At 36.0% G+C, this 14,184-nt stretch overlaps 1 protein-coding gene across 3 annotated transcripts; it reads left to right on the forward strand.

Annotated features, from left to right (window-relative positions):
- The first annotated feature begins 9,338 nt into the window (after positions 1-9,338).
- LOC103708342 (protein trichome birefringence-like 26) lies at positions 9,339-13,733 on the forward strand. 3 transcript variants are annotated; one of them, XM_026805123.3, is made up of 5 exons: positions 9,402-10,435; positions 10,546-10,611; positions 11,244-11,336; positions 11,688-11,965; positions 12,623-13,733. In XM_026805123.3, exons 3-5 carry the CDS (start codon positions 11,261-11,263, stop codon positions 13,400-13,402), a joined length of 1,134 nt encoding a protein of 377 aa, XP_026660924.2. In that variant the 5' UTR covers positions 9,402-10,435; positions 10,546-10,611; positions 11,244-11,260; the 3' UTR covers positions 13,403-13,733. The 3 variants fall into 3 exon arrangements, with proteins under 3 accessions (XP_088561107.1, XP_008791441.2, XP_026660924.2); XM_088704981.1 differs by lacking the exon at positions 10,546-10,611 and having other exon boundaries at positions 9,339-9,692; XM_008793219.5 differs by lacking the exon at positions 10,546-10,611 and having other exon boundaries at positions 9,369-9,692; positions 11,250-11,336.
- The last annotated feature ends 451 nt before the right edge of the window (positions 13,734-14,184 follow it).

Here is a 14,184-nt window from a genome sequence, read left to right on the forward strand (position 1 = left end):
GGAAAGGATACAAAATGTCATTTCTGTAGGAAGCCTGGACACATGAAAGCTGAGTGTCCAAAGTGTAAGGCTTGGTTCGAAAAGAAGGGTAAGCTTTATGCTTGTGTATGTTTCGAATCAAATCTTGTAAGCGTTCCTACTAATACTTGGTGGTTAGATTTGGGTGCTAATGTTCATGTTTCCTTAACAATGCAGGGATTCCTTACAAGCCGTACACCAAATCCAATTGAACGTTTCATCTTCATGGGAAATGAGAATAAGGCAGAAGTTTTGGCCATTGGAACTTTTCGTTTAATTTTAAGTATCGGTCATTGTTTAGACCTTCATGATATTGTTTTTGTGCCTTCTGTAAGGCGTAATTTGATTTCCTTGTCAAGACTTGACATTGACGGCTACTCTTTTTCCTTTCAGAATGGTTGTTTTAGTTTGTTTAAGAATGTTATTCCTATTGGTTCTGGTTTTCTTTCTAATGGCCCTTATCAGCTTTGCCTTGATAATACCTTTATTAAAAATGTTTACACCCAACACCATGAAGTTTGTATTGGAATGAAAAGGAACATGATTAATGAAAAGTCTTATGACTTGTGGCATAAAAGGTTGGGGCATATCTCCAAAGAAAGGTTACAGAGATTAGTAAAGGAAGGGATTCTTCCGGTTTTGGATTTTACTGATCTCGGTATGTGTGTGGATTGCATTAAAGGAAAGCAAACCAAACATACAAAGAAAAGTGCCACAAGGAGTAGGGAGCTTCTTGAAATAATTCATACAGATATATGTGGACCTTTCTCCACAGAATGTTTTGGGGGAGAAAAGTATTTTATCACCTTCATAGATGATTTTTCACGGTATGGATATATTTATTTGCTACATGAAAAATCTCAAGCCGCTACGGTCCTTGAGATATTTCTCACTGAGGTTGAAAAGCAATTAGATAGAAAGGTGAAAATCATAAGATTAGATCGAGGTGGTGAGTACTATGGTAGATATGATGAATCGGGTCGTAACCCTGGCCCATTCGCCAAACTTCTTGAACAACGTGGCATTGTGGCACAATACACTATGCCTGGTACGCCTCAGCAGAATGGTGTTGCTGAGAGGCGTAATCGGACATTACTGGATATGGTTAGGAGTATGATAAGCAATTCTACCTTACCTAAGTCATTGTGGAGTGAAGCTCTTAAGACTGCTGTGTATATCTTAAACCGTGTCCCTAGTAAGTCAGTTCCAAAAACTCCTTTTGAGTTATGGACTGGAAGGGTACCAAGTTTGAGACATATGCATGTCTGGGGTTGTCCAGCTGAAGCAAGGCTTTACAGTCCACATGAAAAGAAATTGGATCCTAGAACTATAAGCGGGTACTTTATTGGTTACTGGTATAGGTTTTATTGTCCCAACCATAGTCCGAGAATAGTAGAAACTGGAAATGCCAAATTCCTTGAGCTTAGTGAAGTCAGTGGGAGTAAAGAATTGAGAGATGTAATCATTGAGGAAGTACGGGTTGATGTTCCAATACCCACTTTTTTAGAAAGCATTATTGTTCCGCCTAATGATCATTCTAATGATACTGTGGAACAAGTAAATAATGATCCATCTCATAATGAGAATGCCACTGATGAACAAGCTATGGAGATACCAGAACAGATGATGTTACGCAGATCTCAGAGGGAATGGAGACCTGATATTTCATCTGATTATGTAATGTATGTTCAGAAACATGAATTTGACATTGGAACAAGTAATGATCCAGTTACGTTTTCACAAATTAAAGGAAGAAGTGATTCTGATAAATAGATTGATGCCATAAAGGAAGAGTTAAAATTCATGGCCCAAAACAAAGTCTGGGATCTTGTTGAATTGCCTGAAGGATGCAAAAGAGTCGGATGTAAATGGGTTTTCAAAAGAAAACATGACTCTAAAGGCAATGTGCAACAATATAAAGCCAGACTTGTGGCGAAAGGTTTTACTCAGAAACAGGGCATTGATTATAAAGAGACTTTTTCTCCAGTATCTAAAAAGGACTCTTTCAGAATCATTATGGCATTGGTGGCTTATTTTGATTTGGAGTTGCACCAAATGGATGTGAAAACGGCCTTTTTGAATGGAAGTTTGGATGAAGAGGTCTACATGGAGCAGCCGGAAGGCTTCTCTGAAGAGGGTAAAGGTCACTTGGTTTGTAAGCTCAATAAGTCAATCTATGGACTTAAACAAGCTTCTCGACAATGGTATCTAAAGTTTCATAATACCATTATTACCTTTGGATTTAAGGAAAATGTCGTTGATCGATGTATATATCTAAAGGTCAGTGGGAGCAAGTTTATTTTTCTAGTCCTGTATGTTGATGACATATTGTTGGGCAGTAGTGATATGGGTTTACTGTATGAAACTAAGAGTTTTCTCTCAAAGAATTTTGAAATGAAAGACATGGGTGAGGCATCTTTCGTGATTGGAATCGAAATCTTTCGAGACCGAAAACGAGGATTGTTGGGATTCTCTCAGAAAAGTTATATAGAAAGAATTCTTGAGAGATTTGACATGAAAGATTGTTCATCTTTAGATACCCCGATAACGAAAGGTGATAAGTTCAGCATCTCACAATGTCCAAAGACTGATTGGGAGCGGAAGGAGATGGAAAAGATTCCGTATGCATCTGTTGTGGGAAGCTTGATATATGCGCAAACTAGTACGAGGCCAGATATCAGTTTTGCAGTTGGCATGCTTGGACGTTACCAAAGTAATCCAGGAATGTCCCATTGGAAAGCTGCGAAGAGGGTACTGCGCTATTTGCAAGGAACTAAGGATTATTTGCTCACCTTTAGAAGAACTGATAATCTAGAGGTGATCGGATACTCAGACTCTGATTTTGCTGGTTGCTCAGATAGCAGAAAATCCACTTCTGGTTATGTGTTTTTGCTAGCAAGTGGAGCTATTTCCTGAAAGAGTATGAAGCAAACTATTACTGCTTCGTCTACAATGGAGGCTGAGTTTGTGGCATGCTTTGAAGCCACAGTGCATGGTTTATGGCTGAGGAACTTTATCTCAGGACTTGGAGTTGTCGACTCTATAGCCAAGCCGTTGAGAATTTATTGTGATAATTCCTCTGCAGTCTTTTTCTCCAAGAATGACAAGTATTCTAATGGTGCGAAGCATATGGAGCTCAAATACCTTATTGTCAAGGAGGAAGTACAGAAACAAACAGTGTCCATAGAACACATTGAGATTTCACTTATGGTTGCTGATCCTTTGACGAAAGGATTAACAGGAAAGAAATTTAAAGAACATGTTGACAGTATGGGTCTTATGTATTTATCTATGTTTTGAACATGTTAGTGAGCTCATTAATGTATTAAATGTTTTCTTCAAGACATACATGGATATCCAAGTATAATTGTTTTTGCTTTCTTGTTTTCCACTTATATGTACATTGAATTGTGTGGATGAAAGATGACAAGAAAAATGTGTGAAATAGGCATGAATATGAACCCAAGGCATAATGATAGTAGTCTTAAACCCCTATAAAAGATCATGTTAAATGAAGTTGCTAGTGTTGTGGTACATGGAAGGAATTTTGTTGATTGAATAACAAATGACCGCCATGACTCGCATTGGTAGCCAATTTGACATTGATATAATGGAACTCATATGAAGTATATTGGACTAGGAAGGTTTTCTAATGAAAAGCGTGCACGTGTATGATTTTAATGTCATAACCCATAATAGTCGTTTATAAAAAAAAAAAAATTCAAATTACAAAGAATGTTTTATTTTGTTTTATGATTCAAATTACAAAGAATGTTTTATTTTGTTTTATGGGTGTATGGGTCAAGTGGGAGAATGTAAGAATATTATAAATTAATATTCTATTAAAGTGTCCCACACACCCTATAATACCCAATTAAAGGATTATGGGTCATTACTAGTCCAATTGTATTTATGGGTAGAAAACCTATTAAAAGAGTCTTTTGGTTTTCTTGCTGGTAGAAAACCTATTAAAAGAGTCCTTTGGTCTTCTTGATGGTGGAAGACCTATAAAAGAAATGAGAGACTCTAGGGTTCATACCTACAACATAATTTGTGCCTCTAATCATCGTGAGACACTCTTGAGGAACGTTGTTAGGGTGATCCTTCTCTCTAAAAGCAAGGATAGATTTTAAACAATGGATACAGGTATGTCTTTATAGTTTTATATTCCGCGTTGATTGTGATTAACATGATAATCCAAGATCTTGATGTATTTTCATATTTGAAAATATAACAAACAATTGTTGACCTGAAATTAGATCATCCTCTCTTCGACTCATTGAACATCTTGTCTTATCTTTAAGTTATATCAAGAAGCACCTCTCGAAAAACAGAGAAAGCTCATAAAGCGAGGTAGGGTTTGTTTCTCCTATTATTAGTTTGATAATATTTTTACTTTTTTTAAATTTCTTTTTTCCCATTACTGTTGTGAGAAGCAGGTGGTGGCATTTTTCATTTTTAAGACTGCAGAATTTAACAAAAGATCTGCATATACTGATGAACATATCTCACTTAGTTTTAAATTATCTTTGTGCCGATCATGTCAACAGCGGCCAAGAAATTCCGGGCTCCGAATTGGTTGCTAACGACGTTCATGCGAGGGGTGACCGGAAGAACTTGATTGTGGCTTTTAAGCATAAACCTATTCCTTCTGCATCTGGGCTCAGAAAGGATTTCCTGCAACTGGCATGGTAACATTGTACTTCATCTATGGAATATGTATGATACATGGCCTCGTATGGTGTACCAGCGTATCCTTTGTCCATGTAAGTTGGCAGTCAGCTGGCTGCTTGATTCTTAAATCTTAAACGTTCATGAGCTCACACTGTAGCAACTGGACTGTTCAAGAGTTAGCAGGGACTGACTAGGGAACAAAATATTTCTCTCTGGTTCTTTGACATCTAATACCATTCTTCTTGCAAGGAGTTGGTTTTTTATAACATCATTTTCCTTGTGCTGCTTGTTATTCTAATGATGCCAAGAGTAGGTTTTTTTTTAGCTTCCATGCTGCAAGAGAGAATTAGTGCAAAATATGAAATTGGTCTCTTCATCAATCGAACTCCTTGTCGACTTAATTTAACAACTCGACATGCAACTATTGAAAAAGGATCGAACTAGAAAGAAAATAGTCATCTATGTTGCTATGAGAATGATTGGTCATGTAAAAATAGTTCATTTAAGAACAGGCCAGTATGATGTAGGAGGATTAGTTGGTTAATAACCAATTAAAATTTAAAATGTCCTGCGACCAACTGCCTACTAGACAACAAAGATGTGTATAGATTGCAGACCATAGCTTCATTTCACAATAATAGCATTAATAGCGATTATCTAAATTGGATCATGCGACCAGTTGTAGGCTTGGAACCTTCCTCTACCCAAAAAATAAAATGAAATAAAAAAATAAAAATAAAAGAAAAATTTCACCACCTTTTTTTCTCTTTCCCTGGCCAGAATCACGGCGACTCAGATTCTGCCTTTCTCGTATTACGATCGCAGAAGAAAAGACCAAAATTGTACTTGTCCGTTAAACAATTATTAAAACAATCCGTACTTTTGTACCAAAGTTCAAAAGGAACCCTACTTCAGAGGAAGAAGGGAATGTTCGAAGCTAGGAGAAGAAGAAAAAATTTAGGGGAAAAAATGGAAAGTGAGAGAGGAATCGCCGGTTATGGATGGCAAAAAGCCAAACTTTTCTTGTTCCAGCTTCTCGGACATGTTTATTTGTCCAAACCTCGGAGGTGGGGCCAGAAGCCTTATTGCTCCGACAAATTATACTTTACACTGCATGCATCAATATAGTGTGTATCAGCCAACCAGCTCGTTTCCTTCATATAGGCCAACCATCATGAATAAGATCTATAGAAAAGAGGTGAGATAATTGGCGTGGTGCATGGGTATAATTTTCCGATCACTCTATGATGATCTTGCAGCCTAAATCGTTCATAATGAAGACTAACTCAAAGCAGGATATTGAAATGGGGATATTTGCTTATTTATAGATTATAATCTCAAAATGCAAAATTGTATCCCTTTTAGTTCAAAGTTTATGATCAGCTACGCAATGCCATGGCAACAAATGTCATAACCAACAATCCTCTTATTTAGTTGTTTTGATAACAAAATTGTACTTGCATATTATTATAATTAACTAAAAGATTTTTTTTGAATGAATGTCTTCTTATATATGCGAAATTACATGAATATTCTGGTAGTGTTGCTATTTCTATGCATAATACTTGTTTTATATGCATACTTTTTTTTTCTTTCTTTTTTTCATATGTAACCATACCATTTGACACCATTAAAAATAAATAGTTTAAAATTAGAATGACCAAAATGCCCTTATGGGTAGACATACAAAAAAAAATTTATTAGGATATATATGCAAATAGAAATTTACGAAAGTATTTATGTAATTTTGCAAATTTAGTATGCATAACTTTATCAACCAAAAATTTTTATATGTGTTAAAACCATAAATCCACTATTTGCTTGATCCATCATGGGTGGTTTTAGATCCAGGGTTGGATAGTATTTTTATTTGACAAGCAAATAAATAGTTGCCGCCGGTACCTTTAACTAGAATTGTGAGTACATCAAGTGAGCATTAGATGGTAGCCTTGCATAAATTCCTTTATATGGCCTATTGAGATTAACGACCTGATTTTCCATTTACGAGAAGTATCTTTGGATGTTCTTAATTTGTATTATTTATATAATTAAATAATTATCATATATGATTGGATAATTTGGTGCTAAAGTTGCCTCATTATGATTTGGAGATCGCGAGTTTAAAACATAAAAAAAATATAATAACTATATAATTCAATAATTACATTCTTAGTTGAAAAGAAATATTTTTTCAAAAGTATAAAATGGTTCGAGGTGAGTTGAAGATTGGAGCTCATGATGTAGGTTATGTTGATGAAAGTGACCTAGTGGTGCCTCTTGAAGTCAGGACACACCGTGGAGGAAACCATTTTTGCTGAATTATAATTGTGACTAATGGAGACATAATTGTGATTTGTCAATTGTAATAATTTAAATCAGTTACCTGATTTATTGGTTCATTTAAAATAAATAACTAATTTTTTTTAAGGGCAAACAAGATATACCATATCAAGAACACTTTATAAGAGTTCCAAGTAAAAGAATAGGAGCTGATTTAGTAAATTTGGCTTTTCATAGTAGACTGAACTATGCTGCAAATTGGTCCACTTATGCTTATTTATAATTTATTTATAATTTGGTAAATTAATTATCATGTTTTTAAATTATTATAAGATGTGAAAAAGTATTCTAAATTTACTTATCTGAATTAGCAAAAAAATAAAATAAAATTTTCAAGAGAAAAGTTATGTCACCAAATTGGTGAAGATTTTGATAGATATAACAAGTGACTTGAAATCAAATCTAATCTTCTTGAGAAGAATACTTCGGAGTGCCCAGAATTGCTCACTTGATAATTCATAATCAATCAATCTCATATTTGGCAATGAATGTCATAAATTGCACCTGTCTCCTTTTAACATGTAATGGGAGCACAAATGACTCAATAATTTTAAAATAATTATATTAGCTATTATTTTATTTATTATGGAGAAGAAGTTATCATGCGAGAATCACATAGTATAATATATGCATGTAGAATATGTGATTTATATATTAACAAATTGAAGATGGTCATATAAGGGTAAAGCAAATATGCATCCTCTTTTGCACGAATCATATGTTTTCAACCTTGGTTGCATGCTAAATGCTGCAATTCGTGAAATACTTTGCCACAGCTTTTATTCAGTGAAATTTGAAATATGTACAAGAGGAAAAGATCAAAAGGTACAAAAAATCAAGATGGGTGAGAATACAAGGAAGAAGGAATACTCTCTTTTGCTTTGCCATCACAAAGACTCCCTCATTGTTGGAAAGCAAGAGTAGTCTTATAAAGAACTGCAGGAGGTGAAGATTTTTTGTCCAGAAAATATGTAGCATTTCTCTCTAGCCAAATTTGCCGATTGCAATGACAAGCTGATCCCAAGCTCTTTTCTAATCCATTTATTCGTGAGACACGCAGGCTGATTGTGGAGCTAGGTGAGCACCAGGTAGCACATGTTTTTCACAAGGCGAACAGGGAAGCATACTGGGTCGCCTCCTATGTTACACGGCATTTCGGAGAATTCTTATGGGCGTCCACAGTAGAGCTGCTGTCTCCATTGTACTTTTTACTTTCTTCTGACTTGACAAGCTGTACTCATATTAGAGCTATATGAATTGCCGTTTTTATTAAAAAAAAGATTTAATTTTTCTATTGCGCCATGAAGTCCAGAGGCCCTAAAGTTTAGTCAGCAGCCTAGAGAATTTGAGGTGTCTTTGAGAATAAGCAAATGGTCCTCCTCATAAATGGACACTTTATGAACGGATGTTAGATGTGTTAACTCCCTAAGATTTATACTATGCAAGGAATATCCGGTGCTAACTCCCTAACCTTTTTTTTAATTTTTTTTTTGCATAAATATTTTTCTAAATATCGAATTTTACATGAATATCCTTTCCAAATTGATATTTATATGTATACTCTCGTAAAATACTTATTTTGCTATTTTACCCTTTTTTATCTTTATTTTTGCATATATACTCATGCCATCTAACGCCATTAAAAAATTAACAATTTTCAAATAAAATGACTAAAATACCTTTAATGGGTAGATGGGCAAAAAAATATTTACGAAGCGATCACGGTAGAGGTCAAAAAAGTAATTTCAAAATTTTATTTTATTTTTAATTAAAATAAATATATTTTTTATTAATGTTGTCAGAAGAACCATTTCATTAGAAGCATATGTATAAAAAAAATATTTTATGAGGGTATATAAATAAATATAAATTTGGAGAGAGTATTTATGTAAATTTAAATTTTGAGAAGGATTTTTCTGCAATTTTTTTTTTTTTTTTTTTTTTACAATATAGTCAATTTTTGGAGCAAGTCGCGATAAAATTTTAGCCTTCCTTTCGTTAATAAAAAGATAAAAAAGTGGGGCCTCATAGTCAGCGGACCACTCTGAAAAAAATTTATGAATTGGAGAAGAGGGAGTTGTCAGGAGTGCCATGTGACTTGCTATTTTTAGATTTTTTTTTTTCTGCGTCTGTGTTAAAATGGTATATATTATTCATTTAGCAAAAAAATTTAAAAAAATAAAAAAAATAAAAAAAATAAAAAAAAGAAAAAAAAAGAACTTCAGCGATTCTGCAGGGCCTCTGCCGTTGGATGCGAATCCGATGCCGCGAATATGCACTAAGGTTGCGTGCAAGGGGAACAAAGACAAAAAAAAGAAACAAGAAAAAACAAAACCTTTTGAGCCACAAAAGATTGGCCGCTACCCACCACCACGCTTGGGACACTTTCCTTCTCTTCCTCCTCCTCCTCCATTACGTCTTCCTTCCACTGTGCTCTGAGAAAAGAGCTATAGCAGTGGCAAAGGGGATGGAGTCGGACGGGGAGCCAAGCCTTTCCCCTCGGAAGAGGGTTGGCCACTTTCTCATCAAGCTCTTTGGCTCCGCCCTCCTCCTGGCCTTCTCCTACCGCCTCCTCTTCTCGGATTCCAACGTCTTCTTCGTCTTCTCCGGCTCCTCTGCCTCGGAGATGCCAGCAGCTAAAGGTGGGAACTTGCGGAGAGGTAAGAAGATTTTTGTGGCGAAATCTTGCTTCTTGAGTTTGGTTTTGCTTATAACGTGCAGTGGGAGCGATTTGAATTGAAATAAGTTTTGTTTTTTGTTTTTGGTTGTAAAAGAAGCTAATTTTGGTTTAATGACCAAAAAAGAATCCTCCCTATTAGAAAAATAACAAGAAAAAGAAAGCTTGATGAAGCCTCTGAATGATTCCCAGAAGGAATTGTTGGTTGAAAGCTCAAGTTAAGAAGCAAAAAGGGCGGGGATTATTCTCATCCTCCTTGTAAAAGAATTGGTGGGCTATTATGGTTTTCTTGAAGGAGGGAGGAAGAATGAAAAAATTCGGGAGCTTTTTTTAATGTAGGAATTTTGGGGAAGGGCTTGCAATTCTTGAAATATCAGTACTGTGTGTTGGATTTTGCTTTTATGGCAGGGATTTTTGTTCGATTTTGGGCTTTTCGAAATGCAGTTAACAAATAAGTGATTATATTGCATATTTTGTGTATGCGTTTTTGAGAAAGAGGGATCTTGGAAACATGTAAATGCTGGGAGGGAGGAGCTCTTGAGGGGATTATTTTACAGAAAAAGCAATTCCTAAAATTTGTGGGTTTCTAAGTTACGCCTTTCCTGCTAATGCTTTTGGTGATGTGATTACATGAGGCTGGTGATGGTGAATGGCTTACTTCCTAAGTAATTAAAGGGGAAAAATCAAATATCGAAGAGGTGATGAGTAATCTGCACAAATATTATAGTAAGCTTGTAAAAGATACTTCATATAAATTGATTTGGAATTTGATTATAAAATGAGATTTTATGGGCCAAAAGAGCTATAACCCAGTGGTTGCACCTCTCTTCTGCTAGGAGCATCTTGGGAGGTGTCGTCTTAATTGCTCGAACGGGTACGCCTTTCATCAATTTTACGCAACAGTGAGTGGTTCTCTCCCACCATTGTTATCAACAGAAAGGGGAAAAATACTGCTTTTTTAAAAAGAAGCTCAATACTAGCCTTTGTCTTATTGCCCTGAACTGTGGCTTATCTGGCTTCTGTCTTTCTTTCTTCCATAAAAAAGTTCATATTCAAGCTTTTAATGGTAAGTATATGTAAAACTAACTCATCCAGTATTAAGCCTCTTTGGACCCAAGTTGCAGTGTTTCTAGGCACTGCTTGAATATAGGAAAAATGAGAAATTCTTTTGGTATATAAACAGAAAATTATGAACTTCATTATGGTTTTTCTTTCATTTGGTGATATGACTTTCCTACTGACATCTTCAAGTATTCCACGAACACAGCTGCGTAGTTGTTCACGGTTGAGCATGTTCAGTGTGTTTGAGAATTTTTTTTTTTTTTTTAAAGTAAAGGGTGTCTGAGAAATTCACCCGTATTCCCCATTTGAATGAAATGCGATTGTGATAAATATAATTGCTTTGTTTATTTAGATTATTTTTCCCTTAAAAAACACTCAAATAGAATGGCCATTGTTATTTCAATATTTAATTTGGTCTGTACTCTGTATAACCTTTTTCTTCTTTTCTCATTAACCTGGATCTCTTTGTCAGTTTCAGATTCCCCTTCAATGGAGAAGACAGATGCCCCATATGCTCGACTTCCAGAAATGGCATTGCATCTTAGTAAAGAAGATTCTCTAAAAGGTATACAATTTTGAACGTTTTATGTTTTGACTTCTGAAATAATTAACAAGAAATTTATACTATGTAAAAGGTATTCTAAGAGTAGGATAAGCCTACATGTATACATTCATGTATAATATTTATACGTGTTCAATCCTGGAATGTGATAATATTTATTCTGGTCTATCATCAAGCAGCTCAGAGTAAGTCTAGAGCGGATTTGCTTTGGTTTATTAAAAGTGAGCTGACTACAAATCCATGGTTGCTGTCTCATCAAACTTATCTTTCTTTTGCTTTCTCCTTTCTCTTTATAGATCTTTTAATAAGTATTGGTTTGATAATTACTTGAAACCTGCATGAATGGTACTGCAGAACAATGTGACCTATTCTCTGGGGAGTGGATTCCAAATTCTTCAGGACCGCCTTACACCAATTCAAGCTGCAGTTTCATAGATTCATATCAAGATTGTTTGACAAATGGGCGGCCTGATACAAGATATCTTTATTGGAAATGGAAACCTTATGGTTGTGGCGTATCTCCCTTTGATGCAGAGAAATTCTTGAAAGCCATGCGAAACAAATCTTGGGCATTAATTGGTGATTCAATTTTCCGCAACCAGATGGAGTCGTTGCTTTGCCTTCTTTCTCAGGTGCATTTCATGAATTTTGTTAAATAAATTGATATTCATAGGTTTTTCTGTAATATATTTTTACAAAAAGAATTTGTGGTGATAAACGTTTACCCTAGTCCTCTTAATAAAGTTAAGAGGCTGGTCAAATGGATATATCTGCATGTCATTTGCAGGCATAGTCCCTTCACTATGGGAGTGCGAGATTGATTATATTATCCTAGACCAGACTAATAAAAGAGCTGCAAAAAAAAAAAAAAATTCTTGACATGATAAAACTTTAATTTAGATGATCAAATTGGTTCAATTTGCCTAATGGGACCCTACTACCTCTTGTTGGCTGTTTTGGTCTGTCTTCTCTTTGGATGAAGAGACATTTCTTCCTCAGAATCTTCAACAACTAAATATTTCATATTCCTCATCTCTTCACTTGCCTATCACATTCATCCACCGAATCTCATAGAGGAAGGTTTTCGGATGCCAAATTAGTTTACTGGCTGTAAAATCTGGAAACATGGTTAACCGGCTTTGCTTGTTAAAGAGCTTGAAAAATTAAAAAATCAGTTTCATAATTCAAGCTGCAGCTTGTGAATTTCCCCTTTTTTTTAAAAAAAAAATAGTATACGCTCATAGTTTTCCTACACCAGGCCCGTGGTTGACATGTATCCTGATCCTCAGGTGGAAGAAGCTGTTGAGATCTATCACGATGAAACATATCAATCCAAAACGTGGTACTTCTCCTCCCACAACCTCACTCTTGCATTAATCTGGTCTCCTTTTCTGCTCAAAGCTGAGATAAAAGATTTGGGCCACTCAAATTATGATATTCAGCTTCATCTTGATGCCCTTGATAATACGTGGACAAGCCAGTATAATAAGTATGACTACATCGTGTTGTCTGGTGGACAATGGTTTCTCAAAACAAGTATTTTCTGGGAGAACAGCACCATCATCGGCTGCCACTACTGTCCTGGGAAGAACTTAAGAGAACTTGGGATGGACTATTCTTACCAAAAAGCCCTGGAACTGGCTTTCCGCTTCATTACCACATCTGATCACAAGCCGCTCGTCGTTTTTAGGACTTGGACAGTGGACCACTTCGAGTATGGGGAGTGGTACGATGGTGGGATTTGCAACAGGACAGAACCTTACAAAGAAGGTGAGTTTAGTCGTGATCCAGCAGACCAAGTTATGCGAGGCCTGGAAATAGCGGAGTTTGAGAAGGCAGCAGCAATTGGATTGGAGCATGGGACGCACCTGAAACTCCTTGACATTTACCATCTTTCGCTGCTGAGGCCTGACGGACATCCAGGCCCTTACAGGAAGCTTTACCCTGATATCAGCAAGAGACCCCAGAATGACTGCCTTCACTGGTGCTTGCCTGGGCCAATGGACACATGGAATGATTTACTAATGGAGATTGTGCTGAATGAGGGGCACCAGAGGTATTCATCCTGAGAGAAGAAAACCATGCATCCTCTGCATCCGAGCAAAATGAATGAACCAAGAAGTTACTGGACTGGAGGAGAGAGCTCATGCTCTTCTTGGTACAAATTATCAGTGATTCATCATTATATTTTTCATGCTTGCAAATGTCATATCTTGGGACATGGTTTCTTATTAAAAAAAACAAAAACTCTCGCTCTCTCTCTCTCTCCCCCTCCTGTTTTCAGAACCAATTCTGTTCATCCTAGGTAGTATGGTTTTATTATATTGATAAAGATTGCTAATATGTTTTTTGGAAATAGCTTGTGATGTGAATATAATAGTTGGTGGTATTGTATATTTATCTCTTGTTAGAATCTTTTCTGTTCATTATTTGGAGTGATCATATTGATTGTTGGATCCTGGCCTGTGGATCACTTTTATTACCAGAAATTTATTTCTGCTGTCTGCCATTATGTGATGGATGTATCATAGGGTATCAAGTCTGTTCACTAAGCTTCAACCCGAAGATGGCTACAATGATGCCGCAAGCTATATCACCCCACTCCAACTGGTTTTCTGAACTTGCACTGGCCTAGTTCAATTGAAGCTTGCCGATTTTAAAACTATGCAACTGAGAAGAGGCTTACAAATGCCACCTTTTCTTCCCTTGCAAATGTCATTTGCTTTACGGCTGATTATATATATATATATATATAATTCATCAATTTATCCACTGGCAAATCTTCCGGTATTGAACTAGTTGGTTCCATCTAGAAAACATAATGGAGGGCCTGCAGGTGACCTCTCCTTTC

Source organism: Phoenix dactylifera, chromosome 9, assembly GCF_051530095.1.
Source record: "Phoenix dactylifera cultivar Ajwa chromosome 9, Ajwa_hap1_PhDact_Kaust_v1.1, whole genome shotgun sequence".
NCBI classification, from domain to species: domain Eukaryota; kingdom Viridiplantae; phylum Streptophyta; class Magnoliopsida; order Arecales; family Arecaceae; genus Phoenix; species Phoenix dactylifera.